The 25,385-nt window shown below is 45.4% G+C and overlaps 1 protein-coding gene across 2 annotated transcripts; it reads left to right on the top strand.

The window, feature by feature from the left end:
- Positions 1-7,845: 7,845 nt before the first annotated feature.
- On the top strand, positions 7,846-20,403 carry LOC132207763 (complement C4-like). Of its 2 annotated transcripts, XM_059643640.1 has the most exons (4): positions 7,872-7,927; positions 11,511-11,672; positions 19,745-19,804; positions 20,347-20,403. In XM_059643640.1, the coding sequence occupies exons 1-4, from the start codon at positions 7,889-7,891 to the stop codon at positions 20,347-20,349; spliced, it is 264 nt and encodes an 87-aa protein (XP_059499623.1). In that variant the 5' UTR covers positions 7,872-7,888; the 3' UTR covers positions 20,350-20,403. The 2 variants fall into 2 exon arrangements, 1 of the variants encoding a protein (XP_059499623.1); XR_009443783.1 differs by lacking the exons at positions 11,511-11,672; positions 20,347-20,403 and having other exon boundaries at positions 7,846-7,927; positions 19,745-19,807.
- The last annotated feature ends 4,982 nt before the right edge of the window (positions 20,404-25,385 follow it).

The following is a 25,385-nucleotide window of genomic DNA, read 5'->3' as shown; positions in this document are numbered from 1 at the left end:
TTTGTTATAATCCATAAATATTGTCATTATAATTTTTAAAATTCACGAGCGTGTCATTGATGTTGCTTTCTTGGGCTGCATTTGCTATCCATCCAGAATTGCTGTTGAGAAGGTTGTGGAGAATTGGCCTGTTGAATAGCTGCAATGCACGTGGTATGAATATATTAATGAAATACTGAGGACAGGAGATGAATTGCTTTTACTCAGTGGAAATGAAGTAACAGTCGTACAGTTCCACATCAGGATTCTGCTGATTTTGACAGGGAACATGCAGATTCTGGAGCTGCTCTTTAAATATTTTTGGGTGGTAGGGATCACACAATTATCAGGTACTGTGGAAGGAGTTTGATGAATTGGTGCATTGTCTCATTGTAACTCCCCATCTCAAACAACAGTTAATTCTCGATCCATTGTTAATTGTAAATTTTCAGTTCGACCAAAAGGAAACAAAGTATTGAGGGATATGGACCAAAAGCAATATGGAGGTAGGCCACAATTAAGTCATAATCTCATTGGATGGTAGAAAGTGTTTGAAGGGTTGAATGGCCTACTTGTTTTCCTAGATCCTGATGTAAGAAGGGGGATCAATCAATGGGATGATTTGACTGCATTGCATTGCTGTCGTTTATCGATAGTGTTGTCAGAGTCGCACTCGTTCAGCTGAGTGAAGAGTATTTCATTGACACCCGGATTTGGAGTTTATCGGCAGTGGACAGATGTTGAGAAGTCCAAAGTGAGTTACTTGCTGTAGAATCTATTGTCTCTGATCTATGGCTCCAGTCACATTGATTAACATAGATCCGAGAACACTTCAGCAGAGGAACAGGCCCTTTGGCATGCAATGTTGTGCCAAACATGATGCCAAATTTAGCTAAACCCTTCTGAATGTCCTTGATTCATATCCCACATTCCTTGTATATTCATGTACTTATATAAAAGTGTCTTAAACGCCCTATTGTACCTGCTTCCACAGCCACCCCGGCAGTGCTTTTCAGACTCCTACCACTTTCTGTATATAAGAATTGTCTCTGACATCTCGTTTGAACTTGCCCCCTCTCACCTTAAATACATGCCCCCAGTTTTAGACATTTCAAATCTGGGAGAAGGGTTACAGTGAGAATCTGTCTATGCATGTCATAAATTTGTAAACCTCTATCAAGTCTTCCCTCAACGTCTGCAGAGAAAATAGTCTGAGTCTTTCCAGCCTCCCCTTTCTAGCTCAAGCCCTCAAACCCAGGCCACCTCTTTTGCACGCTATTCAAAACCTCCACATCCTTCCTGTAACATGACGACCAGAATTGGATACGATTCTTAAGAGTGCAATACTTAAGGCCTAACCAAAGTCTTCTAAAGCTGGAACATGACATCCTGATTCTTGTGCTCGATTCCCCAACTAATAAAGGCAAGCATGCCATGCGTCTTCTTTACCACTCTATCAACTTGTGTGGCCCCTTTCGGGGAGCTATGAACTGAATCCCAAGATCCCTGTATACACAAATGCTGTTCAGGGTCCTGCCATTAACTGTATATTTTTCCTTAACATTTAATTTCCCAAAGTGGAGCACTTCACACTTAACGGATTAAAATTCACTTGCCATTTCTGCAACTGATCTGTATCCTTCTGTATCCTTTTATGACTTTCTACCCTAACTACCACTCTACCAATCATTCTATCGCCTACAAACCTACTAACCCATCCATCTATATTTTCACCTCGGTCATTTTATATGTACCCCAACAGCAGAGGTCCCAGTACAGATCCCTGCAGAACAGAATAGTCCTGGATCTGCAGCCGGAAAAGCACCTTTCCACCACCACCCTCTGTCTTCTCTGGGCAAGCCAGTTGTGAATCCAAGCAGCTGAGTGACCAGGGACCCCATGGATCTTAATCTTCTGGATGATCCTACCGTCAGGCACCTTGTGGAAAGCCTTGCTAAAAATCAATGTCGACAATATCCACTACTCTACCTTCAATGATCACATTAGTTACCTCCTCAAAAAATTCGATCAAGTTAGTAAGACATGACCTGCCCTGCACAAAGCCATGCTGACTGTCCCTAATTGGGCCATGCTGTTCCTATTACAGATAAATACAACCCCTAAGAATTCTCTCCAATAGCTTCCCAATGAACGATGAGAGACTCACTCGTCTCCAGTTTCCTGGATTGACCCTATTTCCCTTCTTGAACAGAAGAAGAACATTTGGCAACTTGCTAGTCCTCCAGTACCCCTCCAGTGGCTACCAAGGATACAAAGATATTGCTGAATGCCCCGACAATCTCCTCTCTCACCTCGCTCAAAAACCTTGAGGAGATACCTTTGGGTCCTGAGGACTTCTCCACCTTAATGCTCTTTGTTGATCTCAAAATGCTGTTATCATATGAGCATGCTCCACACAAATCCCACTATCCTCCACACCCTTCGCCGAGTGAATAGTGATGCACGGTACTCATTTCGGATCTTGCCCACATCGTCTGCTTCCAAACACAAGTTCCCTCCTTTATCCTGAATGGTCCTACTTTCTCCCTATTTATCCCCTTGTTTTAGATGTATGCACAGAATGCCTTGGGAATTCCTTCAACCCTCCTTGCCAAGGTCATTTCATCGCCTTTCTTTTTCTGTTTTCTTTATGTCGGCCCTTTTCGATTTTAGCTTCCTAAACCTGACATATTTTTGTTTTTCCCTTTTGACTAACTTCACAGCCTCCGCAATTATCCAAGGGTCCTTTACCTTGCCATCCTTGTCCTTCCTCCTTCCTGATCCTAAACTCACAAGCAGGCCTTTAAACAATTCCCATATGGCAAATGTGACAGCTCCTCCAAATTAACACTCCTCAGCTCCGACCTAAAACTGATATAATTTACTCTCCCCCAAGGTCCTTACTTATACTTCTTCATCGCAATCTTAAAATTGAAGGAGTTGTGATCACTATTTCCAAAATGCTTTCCCACCCTTCTCAACAGTTACCTGACCAGGACAAAGTCCAGTATGGCCCATCTTCTATCCATATACTGTGTCAAGAAACTCTCTTGGATAGACTTAACAAATTCAGCCTCATTTTAAGACAATGGGAACTGCAGATGCTGGAGAATTCCAAGATCATCAAATGTGAGGCTGGATGAATACAGCAGGCCAAGCAGCATCTCAGGAGCACAAAAGCTGACGTTTCGGGCCTAGACCCTTCATCAGAGAGGGGGATGGGGAGGGTTCTGGAATAAATAGGGAGAGAGGGGGAGGCGGACCGAAGATGGAGAGTAAAGAAGATAGGTGGAGAGAGTAGAGGTGGGGAGATAGGGAGGGGATAGGTCAGTCCAGGGAAGACGGACAGGTCAAGGAGGTGGGATGAGGTTAGCAGGTAGATGGGGGTGCGGCTTGGGGTGGGAGGAAGGGATGGGTGAGAGGAAGAACCGGTTAGGGAGGCAGAGACAGGTTGGACTGGTTTTGGGATGCAGTGGGTTGGGGGGAAGAGCTGGGCTGGTTGTGTGGTGCAGTGGGGGGAGGGGATGAACTGGGCTGGTTTAGGGATGCAGTAGGGGAAGGGGAGATTTTGAAACTGGTGAAGTCCACATTGATACCATCAGGCTGCAGGGTTCCCAGGCAGAATATGAGTTGATGTTCCTGCAACCTTCGGGTGGCATCATTGTGGCAGTGCAGGAGGCCCATGATGGACATGTCATCTAGAGAAGGGGAGGGGGAGTGGAAATGGTTTGCGACTGGGAGGTGCAGTTGTTTGTTGCGAACTGAGCGGAGGTGTTCTGCAAAGCGGTCTCCAAGCCTCCGCTTGGTTACCCCAATGTAGAGGAAGCCACACCGGGTACAGTGGATGCAGTATACCACATTGGCAGATGTGCAGGTGAACCTCTGCTTAATGTGGAATGTCTTCTTGGGGCCTGGGATAGGGGTGAGGGAGGAGGTGTGGGGACAAGTGTAGCATTTCCTGCGGTTGCAGGGGAAGGTGCCGGGTGTGGTGGGGTTGGAGGGCAGTGTGGAGCGAACAACGGAGTCACGGAGAGAGTGGTCTCTCCGGAAAGCAGACAGGGGTGGGGATGGAAAAATGTCTTGGGTGGTGGGGTCGGATTGTAAATGGTGAAAGTACCTACACAGGCCCCAAAACCCACCTCTTCCTCCGGTACATTGATGACTGTATCGGCGCCGCCTCTTGCTCCCCAGAGGAGCTCGAACAGTTCATCCACTTCACCAACACCTTCCACCCCAACCTTCAGTTCACCTGGGCCATCTCCAGCACATCCCTCACCTTCCTGGACCTCTCAGTCTCCATCTCAGGCAACCAGCTTGTAACTGATGTCCATTTCAAGCCCACCGACTCCCACAGCTACCTCGAATACACCTCCTCCCACCCACCCTTCTGCAAAAATTCCATTCTCTATTCTCAATTCCTCCGCCTCCGCCGCATCTGCTCCCACGATAAGACATTCCACTCCCGCACATCCCAGATGTCCAAGTTCTTCAAGGACCGCAACTTTCCCCCCACAGTGATCGAGAACGCCCTTGACCGCGTCTCCCGTATTTCCCGCAACACATCCCTCACACCCCGCCCCCGCCACAACCGCCCCAAGAGGATCCCCCTCGTTCTCACACACAACCTTGCCAACCTCCGGATACAACGCATCATCCTCCGACACTTTCGCCATCTACAATCCGACCCCACCACCCAAGACATTTTTCCATCCCCACCCCTGTCTGCTTTCTGGAGAGACCACTCTCTCCGTGACTCCGTTGTTCGCTCCACACTGCCCTCGAACCCCACCACACCCGGCACCTTCCCCTGCAACCGCAGGAAATGCTACACTTGCCCCCACACCTCCTCCCTCACCCCGATCCCAGGCCCCAAGAAGACATTCCACATTAAGCAGAGGTTCACCTGCACATCTGCCAATGTGGTATACTGCATCCACTGTACGCGGTGTGGTTTCCTCTACGTTGGGGAAACCAAGCGGAGGCTTGGAGACCGCTTTGCAGAACACCTCCGCTCAGTTCGCAACAAACAACTGCACCTCCCAGTCGCAAACCATTTCCACTCCCCCTCCCATTCTTTAGATGACATGTCCATCATGGGCCTCCTGCACTGCCACAATGATGCCACCCGAAGGTTGCAGGAACAGCAACTCATATTCCGCCTGGGAACCCTGCAGCCTAATGGTATCAATGTGGACTTCACCAGTTTCAAAATCTCCCCTTCCCCTACTGCATCCCTAAACCAGCCCAGTTCATCCCCTCCCCCCACTGCACCACACAACCAGCCCAGCTCTTCCCCCCGACCCACTGCATCCTAAAACCAGTCCAACCTGTCTCTGCCTCCCTAACCGGTTCTTCCTCTCACCCATCCCTTCCTCCCAGCCCAAGCCTCACCCCCATCTACCTACTAACCTCACCCCACCTCCTTGCCCTGTCCATCTTCCCTGGACTGACCTATCCCCTCCCGACCTCCCCACGTATACTCTCTCCACCTATCTTCTTTTCTCTCCATCTTCGGTCCGCCTCCCCCTCTCTCCCTATTTATTCCAGAACCCTCACCCCATCCCTCTCTCTGATGAAGGGTCTAGGCCCGAAACGTCAGCTTTTGTGCTCCTGAGATGCTGCTTGGCCTGCTGTGTTCATTCAGCCTCATTTAAACTCTTGTTGTCAGGGAGTCCCAGTCAATACCGTGGAGGTTAAATTCACTGACTGTGACAACTCTGACTTATTGCATCGTTTCAAAAGCTGCCTACATATTTGTTCCTCAGTGTGTCAGTGGCAACAGGGGAGCAGGCCATTAGTTTCATCCGATCAGAGTGATTGTGCCTATCTTACTTTTGAACACTCCCTCGATTGCCTCAGTGGGCAAGCCCTCCAGAATGTCCTCTCCAGGTGCAGATGTAACATTTCCCAGAGGTTAGGAGTGCACCTCCTTCTTTTATCTTCCCCTCTATCTTGTCTAAAGCAATGAAACCCTGGAACATTGAGCAGCCAGTCCTGTCTCTGTCTCAACCAAGCCCCTGTAATAGCCTCAACGTCAGAGTCCCATATACTGATCCAGGCTCTAAGCTCATCTGCCTTACCTATAATACTCTTTGCAGTGAAATAAACATATTTCAGCTTGTTTGTGCCATCATGTTCATGTACCTGTCTCTGACTGCCATGCTTTTCTGATTTATTGGCCCTAACATGTACCTGCCATCAATTCATCTACTTGCTGACCTGCTGCTCTGGTTCCCAGCTGCCTGCCAGTCTTTAAATCCTCCCAAGTAGCACTAGCAAACCTCCCTGTGAGGGTATTTGTTCCTGTTCAGTTTAGGTGCAAGCCATCCCTCTCACACAGGTCACCCCTTGCCGAAGAAGGTCGCAATTATCCATGAACCTGAAAGCCTGCCCCCAGTACCAGCTCCTTAACCACGCATTCATTTGTTGCAACCACTCGGAGATGTCCTTGACCTTGGTACCAGGGAAGCAACACACAGCCCTGGTGTCTCAAATGTGGCTACAGAAACTATGCCCCAACGAATGAGTCTCCAACCACAATCACTCACTTGGATTTGCCTGACCCTGTTCCACAGCAGGGCGGTTTGTACCACGGACCTGGCTGCTGCTGATTATATAACTGACCCAGTTAGGGTAAGGACATGGAATTTTTTTGACATGGTCATATTCGCTCTTGTTGGAGCTGATTGCTGCTGAGCACTTGTATGGTGCAAATGTAACTTATCCTTTATCAGGCCAAGCCTGATCGTTGTCCAAGTCTCACTGTATTTTCTCATCGTTGACTTCACTGTTGGAAAAGTCATGAATTCTGCTGGACACCTGGACAATATTCAATGAACGTTCATGTCTCCACTTTGGTTCAAATGAAGACATGACTTCAACCAGTGCAGGTATCCAGTGAATGCCACTGACTCAACTTCCTATTCCTCTGCTTCACACCACATTCAATCAGAAGTTGCCTTGGTGGAAATGACAGATTGCACTTTCCTTCCTTTTCAAGCTCAGGATCTCTGATCATATTTGTGGTAAATCCTGAATGAGGTTACGAGAAGTGTGGGCATGACGAAAAGTAAACTGAGCCTTAGTGTGCAACTGTTTGACAGCACTGTCATCCAGATGTTGCATCACTTTGCTGATGATTGAGAATACATTGAGGTCATAATTGGTCAGGACAATTTGTCTGCCGATTGCGTGATAGGTCATCTTTCTCTGAAATATGAGTATTGCGAGTGTTTAAAAATGTACTGGAAAACATTTACTGTTGGTGTGGTGACCTTGGGGCTCATTGTTCCAATACAGTTTGTGGGATGCTGCCAGGTGCCATGGCATTTGCAGTATCCAGAGCATTCAGTCTTGTCATTGCGTGAAATAATTTGAATTGCGTGTAAGTTAAGATCTGTGATGCCTCCTCAGGATGAGGGCAAGAAGATCATCCAGACTGATGCTATGAATGGTTTCATCTGCTCCTACACCTTTTGTTCATAACATCTTGTAATAACTGCCATGTAGCCTGATGAGAAACTAAAGCTCACCTTGATTCATTTGCATTCGAAGGTGCCTATTTTTCCCAAAGAAAAGGACCCATCACTGAGCGGGAAGTATGGAGAATGTTATAGACATCAGTGGTGAGATAATGCTGGATCTTGACCAGCAAAACCATTGTTGTGTTGGTGAAATGCAAACAAAAATCTATATGATGTAAACTTTATTTTCAGCTAATCCCTTTGTCAAATGACAGATTCTTATGTTGGTAACTGGAAAGCCTCCATTGTTGGAGGACGAGAAGCCGTATCCAATTGAAGCAGCACAGGCTTCTGCGATGACTGTGGAAACCACTGCTTATGCCTTGCTTCAAGCATTGTCAAGGAATGATATCGACGATGCAACACCGATTGCGAGGTGGCTAACGATGCAACAGAACTATGGTGGTGGATTTCACTCGACGCAGGTAAATGCTTGAGATCACAACAACAGGCATTCAGATATTTCCATTGATCATGTTACTAACTGGTGGTTGTTGCAGTTTGCAATCAAACTGGACACTGCATTTTCATCTGCAGGTTTGGTGCATTGGCACAAATTCCAGTTCTTCAGTGGTGTTAATCCTTGGTTAAATTCTTACATGCACTTTGCCTGTGCATCACTTTTCCTCTTGGCATTGTCCTTGAAAACTACCTGTTTCTGTAAACCTTCACTTACTTGTCACAGGATCATTGAGGGACAGCATAATAGAGTGCTGTGGCAATGGAACAGACCCTTCAGCAAATTGTATGTGCCCTCACAAGATGCAAGTCCCGAACTATTCTCATCACATTTCCCAGCACTCGACCCAGAGCCTTGTATGCCTTGGCATCGCAAATGCCCAATCAAAGACTTGTTAAATGTTATCATGGTTTCTGCCTCTACCACCCACACAGTCAGTGCGTTCCACATTCTGACCACAGTTTTGGTGCAAAAACAAGGAAGTTTCCTCAGAGGTAGTAGGAGAATCTGAGAGAACAAGGTGCAGAACTGGATGAACACAGCGGGCCGAGCAGCATCAGAGAAGGAAGAAAGCTGACGTTTCAGATTGAGACCCTTCTTGAAAACCGGGGGAGGTGAAGGGGATTCTGTAAAACATAGGGAGAAGTCGGGAGGCAGACAGAAGATGGATAAAGGAGAAGATAGGTGAACTGTCCCGTGCTGTCCCCTCACTGTCCCCTGCTCCAGAATCAGAGAATTCTACAGAATTGAACAGGCACTTCATTCCATTGTGTCTGTAACCACTGAAGCCACACTAAGTTGACATTCGGCTCATGTTCCAGCAATAGGCCAATTGCCTTGAATGTTATTTCATTTTAAGTGCTGTACCAACCCTTTTTCTTTAATGTGAAAAGATTATCCACCACCTCAACTAAAGTCCCAGACAATGAATTCCAAACACCCAGCACCTTCTGGGTGTCTTTTCTTTCCTGAAATTCCTTCTGAGCTTTTAACTTAAATGTAGGTATCTCTTCCTCTACCACCACCGCCCCCCCGCCACCGACCCCATTATGAACCTTCTTTTTACCTCGCCTACACCCATATTAATCCAAACAATTTTTTCAGGACCTCCTTCAACCCTCTCTACTCGAAAGAAAACAATCCAACCTTATCCAGATAAAACAGTGATGCTCGAGACAATGGAAACTGCAGATGCTGGAGAATACAAAAGAAAACATAGTGTGGAGCTGGCTGAACACAACAGGCCAAGCAGCATCTCAGGAGCGCAAAAGCTGATGTTTCAGGCCTAAACCCTTAATCAGAGATCAGCAACAGTGATGCTGCCTGGCCTGCAGTGTTCCTCCAGCTCCACACTGTGTGATCTCAGACTCCAGCATTGGCAGTTATTACGAACACAAACTTATCCAGACTCTCCCAAGAGTTAAAATGCTTCACCCCTGCAGAACATCTTGATGAATGTCCTCCACACATGCTCAAATGCAAACACCTCCTTCCTATAATGGAGAGACCAGAACTGCACTGAGCACTTCAGCTGGGGCCTAACCAAAGTCCTGTACAGCTCTTGAGCCATATGCTTTCTGAACTGTCCTTTTAAGCTGCCATTCCATGTTCAGGAATCTGTGGCCGAGTACCCCAAGATCACACCATTCCTCTGACCTTCCTAGTGTCCTGGCATTTCTTTGAATGATTCCTTGCCTTGTTAGTTTGTCCAAATTGCATTACCTGACTGATCAGGGTTAACATTCCATCTACCACTGACCTGCCCATTTGACCAATCTGTAACTTTGGATTCAACTTGCTGTATTTTCCTGGACCCCATGAGCTTTACCTTCTTTGCCACGCTCCCATTTGGGACGCTGTCCAAGTCTTTGCTGAAATCTATTTTCACCACATCAACTCCCATCTGAACACTCCGTCACCTCTTTGAAAGGATCATCTCGGTTTGTGAGGCATGACCTCCGTCTGACAAAGCTATGCTGACCGTCGCTGATCAAACCCTGCTTCTTTCAAAGGAAATTAAGCCTGCCGTTCAGAATTTTCTCCAATATTTTCCTATCTACTGATGTGATACTCACCGGTCTGTAATACTCTGCTTTATGTTTGTCACGCATTTTGATAAGTGGAACTATGTTACCTGTTCTCCAGTCCCTTGGTACTTGTGAAAGCTCTGTATGAGGGCGAGTGGAATTTTTTCTCTCATCTCCCTGGGCATCTTGGCATACACTTCATCCAAACCTGGGATTTGTCCAATTTTAAATTCACCAAAACACCTAACATCTCCCCAGTCTCTGTTAATTCTGCTCGGGAATTGTGTGCTCCTTCTCACATGTAAAAGCTGATGTGAAGTTCTCGTTTAACACCGGACAATTGCTCTCCAGTTCAAACCATTGATTTGCCTCTTCATCCCTAATGAGACTTGGTTTTCCCTGGGTTTTCTCTTTCCCTCTGAGACACTTGTAGAAGATTTTGAGATTCTCCCTAATCCTAATCTTGGTCACCAGCGTTCTGTTGCCCTGTATTTGTTCTCTGAATTGCTATGACGAGATGCCCCTGCACACTATACATCATGATCATGGTGGTTTCTCGCAGATATGGATGACACTCTGACACTCTCCCACTCTCAGGCTGAATTGATCGCCGGCTGTACAGACCGATGCAGCTACCGTAGGCTCTGTTGCACTCGGGTCAGAAGGCAGTCGTGGGAAGGGGTGAGGGAGGTTTGGTATGGCTGCATGGCTTCCACTGCTTCCAAAGGCAAGCCTCGAGGTGTTTGATGCCTTCCCAGGTGCTCTTCAGGCTTTGGACCGTCTTAGGCTGGCGATTCCCAGGTGTCTGCAGGAATGTTGCACTTCACCATTGAGGCCTTGAGTTTATCAGCGAGTGCTTCCTCTGCACATCTGGGTCTCGCCTGCTGTTTTGAAGCTCGGATGAGAACGTGGGGAGAGTCTTGTGTCAGTCATACAGATGAAGTGTCCAGCCCATTGTAGCTGATCGAGGATGGTCAGTGCCTCAGTGCTGGGGATGTTGGCCTGGTTGACGTTAGTGCGTCTACAGGGACTCTTGTTCCCTTGATGACTGTTATACACCTCTGTTTTCCTTTTTATCTGGTCAAAGAACAAAGAAAATTACAGCACAGGAACAGGCCCTTCGGCCCTCCAAGCCTGCGCCAGATCCTATTGAAAGTAGTGTGTTGATGCAATTGTGTAATGATTGTGTTTTGTTTGAGCCCTAACATTGAAAGCAGTGTAAGAATGTCTTTGTGCAGCAGGCAAGGTGTCATGAGATTGAGCCTTCATAGACTTGCAAGGTGTTGAAAATTTGCCATTATTTATGAAAACGGTGATAAATGTCCATGATCAACATTTCTGTTACACTGCAATGATGATCCCGTGGCATGTAAAATCAGAAAGATACGATAAAATGAGACTGGGTCATGCTCTCGTCTTGCGGACTTGGGTCAGCATGCAGAGGGAATGTTTGCCTTTCATGTATATGGAAGTACTGAAATATTTCCATGAATCTAAAAGTCACATTTCCCTTCATTGAAGGACACAATCATTTCCTTGGAAGCTTCATCACGATGCGACATTGCATTTCTGAAGAGGGAAGAAGAAATCAATATGCAAATTCAATTCCATGTTTTTGGAAGTCCCATTGAGAAAACGATTCATTTGTGCCAGCATAATGCTCTGACTGAGAAAGAATTGAAGGTGAGTTTGTTGTTTAGAAGATCACAGCAATTTATGCATCAACGTCTTCATCAAAAATGTTCCTTTGCTTTCAAACTGCATTTTCCACTCTGCAAGGTAATAACTGTTAGAACAAGCAAGAGTATTGGTAGATGGCCTATGGGGAATGCAATGTTACAAAACCCAATCCATTCAACAACATAGTGAAATGTGAGGCTGGATGAACACAGCAGGCCCAGCAGCATCTCAGGAGCACAAAAGCTGACGTTTCGGGCCTAGACCCTTCATCAGAGAGGGGGATGGGGTGAGGGTTCTGGAATAAACAGGGAGAGAGGGGGAGGCGGACCGAAGATGGAGAGAAAAGAAGATAGGTGGAGAGGAGAGTATAGGTGGGGAGGTAGGGAGGGGATAGGTCAGTCCAGGGAAGACGGACAGATCAAGGAGGTGGGATGAGGTTAGTAGGTAGGAGATGGAGGTGCGGCTTGGGGTGGGAGGAAGGGATGGGTGAGAGGATGAACAAGTTAGGGAGGCAGAGACAGGTTGGACTGATTTTAGGATGCAGTGGGTGGAGGGGAAGAGCTGGGCTGGTTGTGTGGTGCAGTGGGGGGAGGGGACGAGCTGGGCTGGTTTAGGGATGCGGTGGGGGAAGGGGAGATTTTGAAGCTGGTGAAGTCCACATTGATGCCATTGGGCTGCAGGGTTCCCAAGTGGAATATGAGTTTATTATCACCATTCAACAACATATTTCAGATATGTCGACAAATTAAATATTCCAGCAGAGGGATAAAACAAGGAAGATGAGAGTGAGGAGGCAATAGTTTTGATGACAAAAGAACACCAATTTACCTTTATCCATTTGAGCAATAAAGCAGGCACACAAACAAATAATCAGCGAACAATGCACATGTGCATCGGAGGCTACAGGGGGACTAAAAATGCCGAATTGTTGTCATGCGTGTTGCTGAAAGGGTGAGTGAAACAGATTCTGTGGTAAATTTGAAGAAATACAGATAATACATCTCAGGATGTTCGAGAAAGAACATTATGGACTGAGGCAAATTGTATTGCCCTTTTCAGGAGTTATTAGGTTCATAATGAATTGAAAGACTTTCTTCCGTGCTGAAAGCTTTAGTTTAGTTGCACCTGGATCACAATTTCTGTTCCTGGTAGTATTTAGCAAACTGTTAAAAGTGAATGTCACTGCACAGAATTCCAAACATGACTCCAATCAGTCGAGAAAATATCCAAGGGGTATGATGAGTTGTATCCTCTCATGTTGAACAGCGCAGCTACAGATACAATGGAGGCACTGATGATAATGTTCCAAGAATCCTTAGATTGTGGAAAATTCTCAGAGGATTGAAAGATTGTGAACATAACACCATTATTCCAAAGATACTTGGACAAAATAGTAAGCCAGTATTGCCAATTTAGGTCAACCTGGGTAGATGTTCATGCCGGCAATGAAAGATGAAATAACAGGGTACTGAGTGTGCTATAACATCCTACAGAGTTAACATCCTTTCATAAAGGGGAAATAATACTTGACAAACTTGCTACAGTGCTTTGAGAAGGAAACAAACATTACTGATGAAGGACCATCAGTTGATGTAGTACATGGAGATTTCAAAAAAGCATTTGAGAAGGTACAGCTCATAAGGTGTCTCAAAAGAAAAGAGCCCATGTGTTCAAGGGTAGTATGTTAGGATGGACAGAGGACTGCATCGTAAATGGAAGTAGAGTCGCAGCAGCAGGATGGTAACTTAGAAGTCATGTACGGCCACAGAGCGAATGCTGCGGAGGCCGTACGCCTCATGTTGACTGGGTTGATTTCAGAAATGGCGCAGGGGATTGCTATGCTTATGAATGTTGGGCAGGGTGGGACTACGTTCATTGGCGTTTATAAGATTGAAAAAAATCTTATTTTTTCGACATTTAAGATTCTTAAGAGGCTTGATGGTGTATATCCGTAGAGATTACTCCCATTTGTGAAAGATTTTACGACCAGACGCCACATTTTCAAATTGGTTGCCCATTATTTCAGGGAAGAATGACTTCTTTCAGGTTGTCGCAATTTATTGAACACTTTAGCCAAGAAGGTTTTAGAGGTAATGCCATTAATTATATGCTAGGCTGTAATGGCCAGGTTAATTTTTAAATCAAGAAACAATGATAATGAGAAAAGGGTCTAGGCCTGAAACGTCAGCTTTTGTGCTCCTGAGATGCTGCTGGGCCTGCTGTGTTCATCCAGCCTCACATTTTGTTATCTTGGATTCTCCAGCATCTGCAGTTCCCATTATCAGTGATAATGAGAAAAGGGTACTCTTTACAGTGGAAGATACTTCAAGGATCCCCTTATTACTACAGAATACAGGGAGGAATTAAGCCCGTCACTACCACACCATCAGTACCATGAGAGAAGTAGCAGTAGACAATCCGATGGAGTAAAAGCAGATTCGACTCTTTGCCGTGATGGTTTACTTTCTAAGATTCTCAACAATGAGCTTCAGAGTCGGTGTATGCATTGATTGTAATTTCCCAAACAGGTTTAGATTCTAGAGAAGCATCCGAGGGCTGGAAAAATGCTGATGTGACATCCCTATTTAAAAAGGAGAGAGGCAAAAAGAAGATAACTACAATCAAAACAGCCTAACATCTCTTGTTGGAAATATGTGGCAATCAACTATGAAGAAAATAATAGCAGGACATTTGGAAAATCAGAATCTAATCAGACAGAATCACCATACATAATGGGAACTGCAGATGCTGGAGAATCCAAGATAATAAAATGTGAGGCTGGATGAACATAACAGGCCAAGCAGCATCTCAGGAGCACAAAAGCTGACGTTTCGGGCCTAGACCCTTCATCAGAGAGGGGGATGGGGAGAGGGTTCTGAAATAAATAGGGAGAGAAGGGGAGGCGGACCGAAGATGGAGAGAAAAGAAGATAGGTGGAGAGAGTATAGGTGGGGAGGTAGGGAGGGGATAGGTCAGTCCAGGGAAGACGGACAGGTCAAGGAGGTGGGATGAGGTTAGTAGGTAGATGGGGGTGGGAGGAAGGGATGGGTGAGAGGAAGAACAGGTTAGGGAGGCAGAGACAGGTTGGATTGGTTTTGGGATGCAGTGGGTGGAGGGGAAGAGCTGGGCTGGTTGTGTGGTGCAGTGGGGGGAGGGGACGAATTGGACTGGTTGAGGGATGCGGTGGGAGAGATTTTGAAACTGGTGAAGTCCACGTTGATACCATTATGCTGCAGGGTTCCCAGGCGGAATATGAGTTGCTGTTCCTGCAACCTTTGGGTGGCATCATTGTGGCAGTGCAGGAGGCCCATGATGGACATGTCATCTAAAGAATGGGAGGGGGAGTGGAAATGGTTTGCGACTGGGAGGTGCAGTTGTTTGTTGCGAACTAAGCGGAGGTGTTCTGCAAAGCGGTCCCCAAGCCTCCGCTTGGTTTCCCCACTGTGAAGGAAGCCACACCGGGTACAGTGGATGCAGTATACCACATTGGCAGATGTGCAGGTGAACCTCTGCTTAATGTGGAATGTCATCTTGGGGCCTGGGATAGGGGTGAGGGAGGAGGTGTGGGGGCAAGTGTAGCATTTCCTGTGGTTGCAGGGGAAGGTGGTGGGGTTGGAGGGCAGTGTGGAGCGAACAAGGGAGTCACGGAGAGAGTGGTCTCTCCGGAAAGCAGACAGGGGTGGGGATGGAAAAATGTGTTGGGTGGTGGGGTCGGATTGTAGATGGCGGAAGTGTCAGAGGATGATGCGTTGTATCCGGATGCTGGTGGGGTGGTGTGTGAGAACGAGGGGGATCCTCTTTGGTGTGACGGGGTGTGAGGGATGTGTTGCGGGAAATATGGGAGATGCGGTCAAGGGTGTTCTCGATCACTGTGGGGGGGAAGTTGCGGTCCTTGAAGAACTTGGACATCTGGGATGTGCGGGAGTGGAATGTCTTATCGTGGGAGCAGAAGCGGCGGAGGCGGAGGAATTGAGAATAGGGGATGGAATTTTTGCAGGATGGTGGGTGGGAGGAGGTGTATTCTAGGTAGCTGTGGGAGTCGGTGGGCTTGAAATGGACATCAGGTACAAGCTGGTTGCCTGAGATGGAGACTGAGAGGTCCAGGAAGGTGAGGGATGTGCTGAAGATGGCCCAGGTGAACTGAAGGTTGGGGTGGAAGGTGTTGGTGAAGTGGATGAACTGTTTGAGCTCCTCTGGGGAGCAAGAGGCGGTACCGATACAGTCATCAATGTACCGGAGGAAGAGGTGGGGTTTGGGGCCTCCAGTGACAGTGCAGCACTCCCTTAATATTGTGAAAGATTTTACGACCAGAGGCCACATTTTCAAATTGGTTGCCTATTAATTTAGGGGAAGAATTACTTCTTTCAGGTTGTAGCAATCTGTTGAACACTTTAGCAGAGAAGGTTTTAGAGGTAATGCCATTAATTATATGCTCGCCTGAGATGGCCAGGTTAATTTTTAAATCAAGGAACAATGACAATGAGAAAAGGGTAGCCTTTACAGTGGAAGATACTTCAAGGATCCCCTTATTACTAAAGAATACAGGGAGGAATTAAACACATCACTACCACACCATCACTACCATGAGAGAAGTAGCAGTAGACAATCTAATGGAGTGAAAGCAGATTGGACTCTTTGCTGTGATGGTTTACTTTCTAAGATTCTAAACAATGAGCTTCAGAGTCGTTATATGCATTGACTGTAATTTCCCAAAAAGGTTCAGATTCTCGAAGCATCTGAGGGCTGGAAAAATTCTGATGTGACGTCCCTATTCAAAAAGGAGAGAGGCAACAAGAAGATAACTACAACCGAACCAGCCGAACATCTATTGTTGGAAATATGTGGCAATCAACTATGAAGAAAATAATAGCAGGACATTTGGAAAATCATAATCTAACCAAACAGAATCACCATAGCCTGATGAAAGAGAAATTATGTCTGGCTAATTTGTTTGGGTTTTTGGAGGAAGTTTTGGGAGGAGAATTAATAGAGGAAAACCAGTAAATGTGTTGTGTTTGGACTTGGAGAAAGCATTGAGAATGTATTCAAAAGTAATAAGCTAAGAGCTGAGGTTTTGAAGGTAGTATATTGCTATGGATCAGTATGCTTTGCACGTTCTGGAAGAAGAGATCACATCTCGAGTGAAATGCACCAAGTGAATATATATTTTGGGGAACTTGGTGGCAACGCGGTAAGTCAGTGCAGAGGGTAAGAGGTGCCATTTGCTTGCTTTTTTTGCCTGATAGTTCGTAAGCATTTTTTTTTTGAGACAGGGTGAATTGAAGCCAGAATCAGGGACCGAGAGGGTGAACCAGGTTCATTGGTTGGTGATCGCTACTGGTTTAAGAATCTATTATCGGTAGCTTTCAGATTGAAAGTAAATCGGAGAAATATTTACAGGCTACAAACTAAAAGACCAGAATGTTTTCAAATCAAATTAAGATCGAAGTAATTGAAATGGAGATGCCAGGCCAGATGATGATTTGTACCTACATGACGGGGGAGTGGTCAGGCCCCAGACTCCAGCTTACGGTTGATGAACTGGAATCTCAGTTTTGACCAATCAACAAATCATGTGGGGCAGAGTTACCAGGGAATGCTGTGCTTCAGGAGGCAGTCACACACCTTAGATTAACTAGCTGAAACTTGGTCAGTGGCCAATGACAAAGAACAGGGCAGGTGGAAGGATCCAGGATGTAGTGCAGAAGGAACCTTGGTCTTTGATCTTATCTAACAGGTTTGAGATTCTTTCTTCGTGTGTGGATGAGAGTGCAGGGTATAGGGAAGATGAGTAAACTGACTGTAGCACTGTGGTACAGGTGGGACATTCAGGAGGGGATAAAAAGTGAAATGTGGTCATAATCAGAGGTAGTATAGTTTGGGGAATGAACACTGTTCGTTGTGACCAGGATCGAGAGTCTCGAAAGTAGTGTTGCCTGCCTGGTGCCCAGGTTCAGGATATTCCATCTCGGCTACAAAGGAACTTGAAGTGGGAGGAGTAGAAGTCCAGCTATCGTGGTCCACACAGGTACCATTGATATGGAAGAAAGAGGAAAGAGGTTCTGCTGAGGGATTATGAGCACCGAGGTGCTGAGGTGAGAAAGCAGAACCAGAATGGTAATAATCTCTGGATTATTATCTGAGCACTTTGGCACGGTGTGAACATAATTATAGATGTACATTGTTCAAATGGTGGCATGGCAGAAATGTGTTTGAATTCATGGGACATTGGCATCGGTATGGGGGAGGAGGGAGTCGTTCTGGTGTTATAGGCTCGACGAGAATCATATTGGGACAAGTATCCTCGCAAAATACAGAGCTAGGTCTGGGGCTAGGGCGTTAAAATAAAAAGTGTGGAGTGGGTGAGCTCAGTTGCATGGAAAATTGTGGAAAAAGCTAGAAGCTGGTAAGTGCTCAGCAAAGTTTCCAGAGCAAGTAATAGGACAAAAAGTATGGAAATGGTCAGGAGTCTCACTTCAGCTGCAGCAGATAAGAAGGGTGGCTGTAAATGCCAGACTGAAGATCTTGTATTGAATTGCAGGGAGTGTATGAAACAAAGTGAATGAGTTTGTGGTGCAGATTGAAATTGACAGATACATCACTCTGGGTATCACAGAGAGGTGGTTGTTAGGGGATAAGTGTTGGGAACGAAATACCCAATGATTCATGTCCGATAGAAAGAACAGGCAAATGGACAGAGATAACAAAGTGTGGAGCTGTATGAGCACAGTAGGCCAAGCAGCATCTCAGGAGCGTAAAAGCTGACGTTTTGTGCCGAGACCCTTCTACTTCTGTGTGTTCATCCTGCTGTGTTCATCCAGATCCACACTTTGTTATCTTGGATTCTGAAGCATCTGCAGTTCCCATTATCTCCGATACAAATGGACAGAGATGCCAGGGTTGGCTTGTCAGTCAGAAATGAGGTCGCGCTGAAGGAACCACAGCTCTTGTGCTTGTTTATTAATGACTTGGAGGAAAGAGGTGCATGTGCTGTGGCTAAATTTGTAGATGACTGAAAAAATATTTAGAAAGACAAGGCATGGCACAGAAACAGAGATTTACCAGGATGTTAGAGATAATGGGAACTGCAGATGCTGGAGATTCCAAGATAATAAAATGTGAGGCTGGATGAACACAGCAGGCCAAGCAGCATCTCAGGAGCACAAAAGCTGACGTTTCGGGCCTAGACCCTTCATCAGAGAGGATGAAGGGTCTCTGATGAAGGGTCTAGGCCCGAAACGTCAGCTTTTGTGCTCCTGAGATGCTGCTTGGCCTGCTGTGTTCATCCAGCCTCACATTTTATTATCTTTACCAGGATGTTACTTGGATCGGAATGTATTAGCTATAAGGAGGGTTTGGTGGAAATGCTGTGTCATGATAAATGTAATGAGATCAACCATGATCTCACCGAATGATGGAGGAATATTCAATGGGCCAAATGGCTTTTTTTGTGAGCCTTCTTGTTTGACAATGCATTCATGAAGGTGTTTTTTTTTCACTCTTGGATAAGATGTGAAAATGAAATGTATACGAGATAATGGGAACTGCAGATGCTGAAGAATCCCAGACAACAAAATGTGAGGCTGGATGAACACAGCAGGCCAAGCAGCATCTCAGGAGGACAAAAGTGCTCCTGAGATGCTGCTTGGCCTGCTGTGTTCATCCAGCCTCACATTTTGTTGTCATGAAATGTATACACTTCCTTTTCATCTGGGAATAAATAATTGTTCTGAACGATTTCCATTGACTAATAGCAATCTGACAATCTTCGCAATGTAAAGAGATTTTTAGCTTCTTTTTAATTGTAAAGGTTTTCTTTGGAATTAATTCGGCATATATTATTTGCATTTCAGGAAGTATGTTCATCACTGCACCTCAAAAAGTGCTCTGTTGTATGACAACAGCTTTTTAAAGATCACTTCAATGGTTGTGATTTTGAGTTGCCATAACACACATTAAATTACACTGTTGGCCAATCTGTCCATGATTATTTCATTATGTTATGCTTCAAACAGACAAGGAAATATTGGTGATGCAATGAAGTGTTTGACTCTCAAATATAATTGCTGTTACAGTTTCCACTTGGAAGAAAGATTCACATCAAATTGACTGGTCAAGGAAATGGGACACTGACTGTGAGTACTTTGAATGTTCGAGTTATTCCTAAAATGAAAGTTATGACCTTGATGATTTCTCTTTCATGCAGACATGAAGAGACTCTTTTAAAATATCCTCCAGGTTAGTGGTTCAGGCATAAAAGTGCAATATGTATATTTATGTTTCTACATGTACATGCGTCATCTGAAAAGATAATGAGTATAAATCACTTGTGACAAGGTGAGAATGAGTTATCCAGATAGTAAGAACTGCCAATGTTGGTGTCTGAGATAACACATTGTGGAGCTGGAGGAACACAGCAGGGCAGGCAGCATCAGAGGCTCAAGAAAGTTGAGGTTTTGGGTCAGGACCCTTCCTGAGAAATGGAGGGTGGAAGGGAGCTCAGAAACAAATCGCGTGGAGGGGGAGGAGGTGCTGGGGAAGATAGGTGGGATGGTAATAAGTGAGTACTATCCGGATTGGAACAGATTTTCCCCAGGGGGTATTGAGTACGAATTCCAAATCACTCTCAAAATCTTAGTGACTGTTAACATTCATGTTTTTTGTCTGTGTGTTTCAGTAATTGCATGACTGTTGAATGGTTCGTTGAGAGTGAGGAACCGATGGACTCTCACACACCAAGATGGAATTTAGTTCGAAGAGTGACTTCAAAATAGTTGCTTGCTTTTAAAATTTTGACCGTTTTTGCTGTCCAGTTGAATGAATTTAGCTTCATACTGCTTCAATAGGAATTAGTGTTTAATAGGAACATATTTGTGAAACTTACAGTTCCGTAAGTTTTAGCATAAACTGGTGCAGCCTTTCGGTGCTTGCAAAAAGGCTCACCTCTCCATTAATACCGAAGGAAAATTGGAGTTCAAAAGTAAGTTCACCCGCTGTCAGGGAATGAAATGTTAATGTTGACTCGAATATAATTTTTAAAAAAGTAATATCTTTGTGTAACACTGAACTCAAATTAAAATTTGGATATGCTAGTTTTACAGATGGTTGGATATTGAATTCATTTTAAATGAGGGTGAAGATCACTTTAAATCCAGCATATTTGTGAAGAAAAGAAATAGCATGTCAAATAAAATTAACTGCATGACTCTTCACAGCCCTATATGTAGAATTTCATTCTGAACTATGAGACAGTTGTGACCCCATACTACCTCAGTGCTCATGGCAAGAGTAAGACTCCTGTGCACTGCATGGAATGGCGGCAACATCAGATTCATTGATGCTTGAGAATAAAAAGAATATGACGATAAGATTTAAAATCAAAATCTCATTGAACACTTCAAGGAATGTATTACAGGAAGAGGGGGAAAGCATGTATGACTAATAGAAGGTGGTGGCGCAGATCACATAGACCGGTGTGCTAAAACTTATCACAAATTTCACATTGAATGGAACAGTTTAAACAGGCTGGAGGAAGCAGACATGCCAGCCCAAACTTTTTGAATTTGAGCATTCTGTTCGTAAACATGAGCAAAATTGTGGGAAACATGTTTATTCTTTCTCTTTTATTGCACAGAACCATACGATTAGACTGTTTTGATGAGGAATTTAAAGATTATGTGTCCCATCCGTTTGACTCACCGTTTGGTACCATAGGTTGGTACGATCTTCGTTCGAGAAAGAAAAGGGATGTTCCAGAGACAGAAAACCGTCAAACCATTTACTACAAAGTCCGTTTCTGGTTAGTATTAATTAATGCAGTTAACATTTTTAGCTCGACATGATTGCACAATGGAGTCAATAAGAAGATTCCATCTGATATTCCACAGAAATTTTAAGTGGATATTAAAACAGCTCATTTCTTTTTCACGCTGTATGCTGCTTTTAAGAATGGTTGTCTTATTGTCGAAATGTTTAGCTTTGACTCCATGGCTTCTTCCATTAGCTCACATTGAAACACATGTTTCTTCAGCCAAAAATGCACGTTTACCCGGTGTAGCTTGACTAACCTTCCCCTGTGGTCGTTCCCCTGAAATCCCCTGCGGTAGCTCCCCTGAAAAACAACGATACCATTTTGGATACTGTTCCGGGGGACGAGTTAGCAGGGGTATGCAGTAGGGTGCAGGTCTCTGGCACAGAGTCTGTCCCTCTTGCACAGAAGGGAAGCGGGGATAGGAAGAGAGTGATAGTCATTGGGGACTCAGTCGTAAGAGGGACTGATAGAAGATTTGCCGGGAATGAAAGAGACTCACGATTGGTGTGTTGCCTACCAGGTGCCAGGGTCTGTGATGTCTCGGATCGTCTCTTTCGGGTCCTGAAGGGAGAGGGTGACCAGCCCCAAGTCGTGATCCACATAGGCACCAACGACATATGTAGAAAGAGGGATAGGGATGTCAGGCAGGATTTGAGGGAGCGAGGGTGGAAGCCGAGAGCTAGAACAAACAGAGTGGTCATCTCTGGTTTGTCACCCGTACCACGTGATAGCGAGGCAAAGAACAGGGAGAGATTTCAGCTGAAGACGTGGCTGCAGGGATGGTGCAGGTGGGAGGGCTTCAGGTACATGGACAATTGGGGCTCATTCTGGGGAAGGTGGTACCTGTACAAACAGGACGGTCTCCACTTGAATGAGAGGGCACGAATATCCTGGGTGGGAAATTGGCTAGTGCCATTCGGTTGGATTTAAACGAGCTCGGAAGGGGGATGGGAAACTGAGGTGTAGTCCTAGTACACAGGAGGATGAGCGTAGGGAGGACATGGTCAGGACCTCACTGTCACAGAAGTGTGCTGGCAGACAGCAAGCTGGATTGAAGTGTGATGACGTTAATGCCGGGAGTATCTGGAATAATGTAGGTGAGCTTGCAGCTTGGATAGGTACCTGGGACTTCGATGTTGTGGCCATTTCGGAGGCATGGATAGAGCAGGGTCAGGAATGGATGTTGCAGGTTCTCGGGTTTCGATCTTTCATTAAGGTCTGGGAAGGTGGCAAAAGATGGGGAGGTGTGGCTTTGTTGGTCAAGGACAGTATAATGGCGGCTGAAAGAACCTTTGAGGACTCGTCTCCTGCGGTGGTATGGGCTGAGGTTGCCAAGGAAGGTTTGTCGACTGAGTCAGTGTGGGTGGAAGTTCGGAACAGCAAGGCAGCAGTCACCTCACTGGGGGTTTTCGACAGACCCCAAAAAGCAGTTGAGAGATCGAAGAACTCATTGGCCGGCAGATTGTTGAAAAGTGCAAATGTAGCAGGGTTGTTGTTATGGGTGACTTCAACTTTCCCATTATAGATTGAAACCTCCTCAGTGCAGATGGTTTGGATGGAGCCGTTTTTGTCAGGTGTGTTCAGGAGGGTTTCCTGACTCAGTATGTGGACAGGCCGACGAGGGGGGGAGGCCATTTTGGATTTGGTGCTCGGCGATGAGCCAGGACAGGTGTCAGATATCATGGTGGGAGAACACTTTGGCGACAGTGACCGCAAGACCCTCCCATTTACCATAGCCATGGAAAGGGAAAGGAGCAGTTACCAGGGGAAGATATTTCACTGGGGTCAAGGAAACTATGCTGCTATCAGACAGGAGTTGGGAAGTACAGATTGGGAGCAATTGTTCCACAGAAAGGGCGTAGCAGACGTGGAGGCTGGTCAAGGAGCAGTTTTTGCGAGTGATGTATAAATTTGTTCCTCTGAGACAGGTAAGAAGGGGTAAGATTAAGGAGCCTCAGATGACGGGTACAGAGGTGCTTCTTGTCAAAAAGAAAAGGCAGCGTACGTAAGGTGGAGGAAGTGAGGGTCTGGCACAGCCTTAGAGTATTACAGGCCTGCTCGGAAGGAGCTCAAAAGATATTGCCTGTACAATTGTTACCTGTTACAACCTTTGCGTCCACGCTTGCTCATTCAATGGTGTCAAGATGCCAGCAGTGCATGTACCTTCTCCATCCCCTAAAGCCGTCAGCTCACACAAGACATAGTCCTTACTTAAAATCTTCTGATCAACCAAAGTTCATTGTAATGGACATTTTAGTTATCTGTCATGAAACGAAAACTGATTCTGACTGGCATGACCTGCAGTGCAAATGAATATAATCTGCGAAATGAGATTTCTTATGGGCTTGCAGCCGCTACAAATAATTGCTTTTCAAAGACGTTGCATACATACATTTTTTTCTCCTATCACCTGAGATTATTTTTTTGTTTATGCATGTTGTGTGGGTTTCCAGTCAGGCCCATAAACACAGGTTGATGCAGTCACTGTTACAACACGGTATTGAAGGAGAATTTGTGATCTTTGGAGTTTCATTCCAGTGTCTGAAGGAGTGCACCATCAAGCCACTTCAGAGCACTACTGGCGACGAATTGTTGCAAGTTTTCAAGTGTTACCGATCGTCACATAAAATATGGCCTTTTTGTTGTTGCACTATTCATCTTAACTGCAACATATCTAGTATTTAGGCTTGGAAACTATTTCAAGTTTTTTGATTTACTTATTCAAAATCATTCATGATTGTTGTCATGATATCTACAATATGTTATTTTGATTGGACATAGAGGATTGGATCTGTCTTAATGGAAATAATGTATGCGCTTATAAAACCCCTTCTGGGCAAGGTAGTTGCTCAGTGGTTAGAGCTGCTCATGCACTGGGGAGCCAATTGAGATTCCAGTCTTGGGTAACTATCTGTGTGGAATTGACACGTCCTCCCCGCGTCTGCGAGGGGCTTTTGCCAGGTGCTGCAGTTTCCTCCCATTGTTCAAAGATGTGCAGGTCCTTATATGTGATTTGTGAAGCATTTCTTAAATGTTTCAATCCTGCCAGCATCCAGTGCCTTGGACAAAATAACTGGAGATGAATAAAAGATACTGTGCCTTTTGACACCATTTCCTGCTGGATTTTCATCAATCCTGCTTTATATCAGTGACAACTTCCATGACCTTTTTTGATGCTGTGTCTGAATTGACAGTCTAGTTCCAAATATTTGTTGTGCAGTATTTCAAGGTCTCTGTTACAGCATACCCATGAATGTCCACTTCAAAAGATACTTCCATATCATAGAATCCCTACGGTGTGGAAACAAGCCCCTTTTGACCCAAGAAGTCCACGGCCACGCTCCAAAGAGCATCTCACCCTGACTCATCCCCCGACCCTTTCCTCAGTAACCGTACATTTCCCATGACTAACACACCTAATCTACACATCCCTAAACACAATGGGCAAGTTTGGCATGGCCCATACACCGAGCCTGCACATCTTTGGACTGTGGGAGGAAACCAGAGCACCCAGCAGGAACCCATGCAGGCATGGGCAGAATGTACAAACTCCGCACAGAAAATCGTCCACCGGTGGGATCGAACCTGCGTCCCTGGCGCTGTGAGTCAGCAGTGCTAACCACTGAGCCACCGTGCTGCCCTTGGAGTTAGACAGAGCTTGCTTGTTCCTGGGTGGCCTCAAACTGCCAACCTCCACTTAGTGGCAAAAGTGCTGACCAACTGCACTCATCTTCACTGGTTTTTGCTTTGTATCATTGAATTCAATCCTTCAAACTCTACGATAAATATTTAAATTTCCATTGATATGTGAACCTTGTTTTTAGTACGCAGTATTGGTTTATTATGTTTCATTGGTACATCATGAATACTGTATGTATATGCAAATGGGCAAGTTGGTAATGATG

The sequence above is a fragment of the Stegostoma tigrinum genome, unplaced genomic scaffold (assembly GCF_030684315.1).
Source record: "Stegostoma tigrinum isolate sSteTig4 unplaced genomic scaffold, sSteTig4.hap1 scaffold_149, whole genome shotgun sequence".
Classification (NCBI taxonomy): Eukaryota; Metazoa; Chordata; class Chondrichthyes; order Orectolobiformes; family Stegostomatidae; genus Stegostoma; species Stegostoma tigrinum.
Note: the sequence above shows the minus strand (reverse complement) of the source record. Positions and strands in the feature narration are given on the sequence as shown.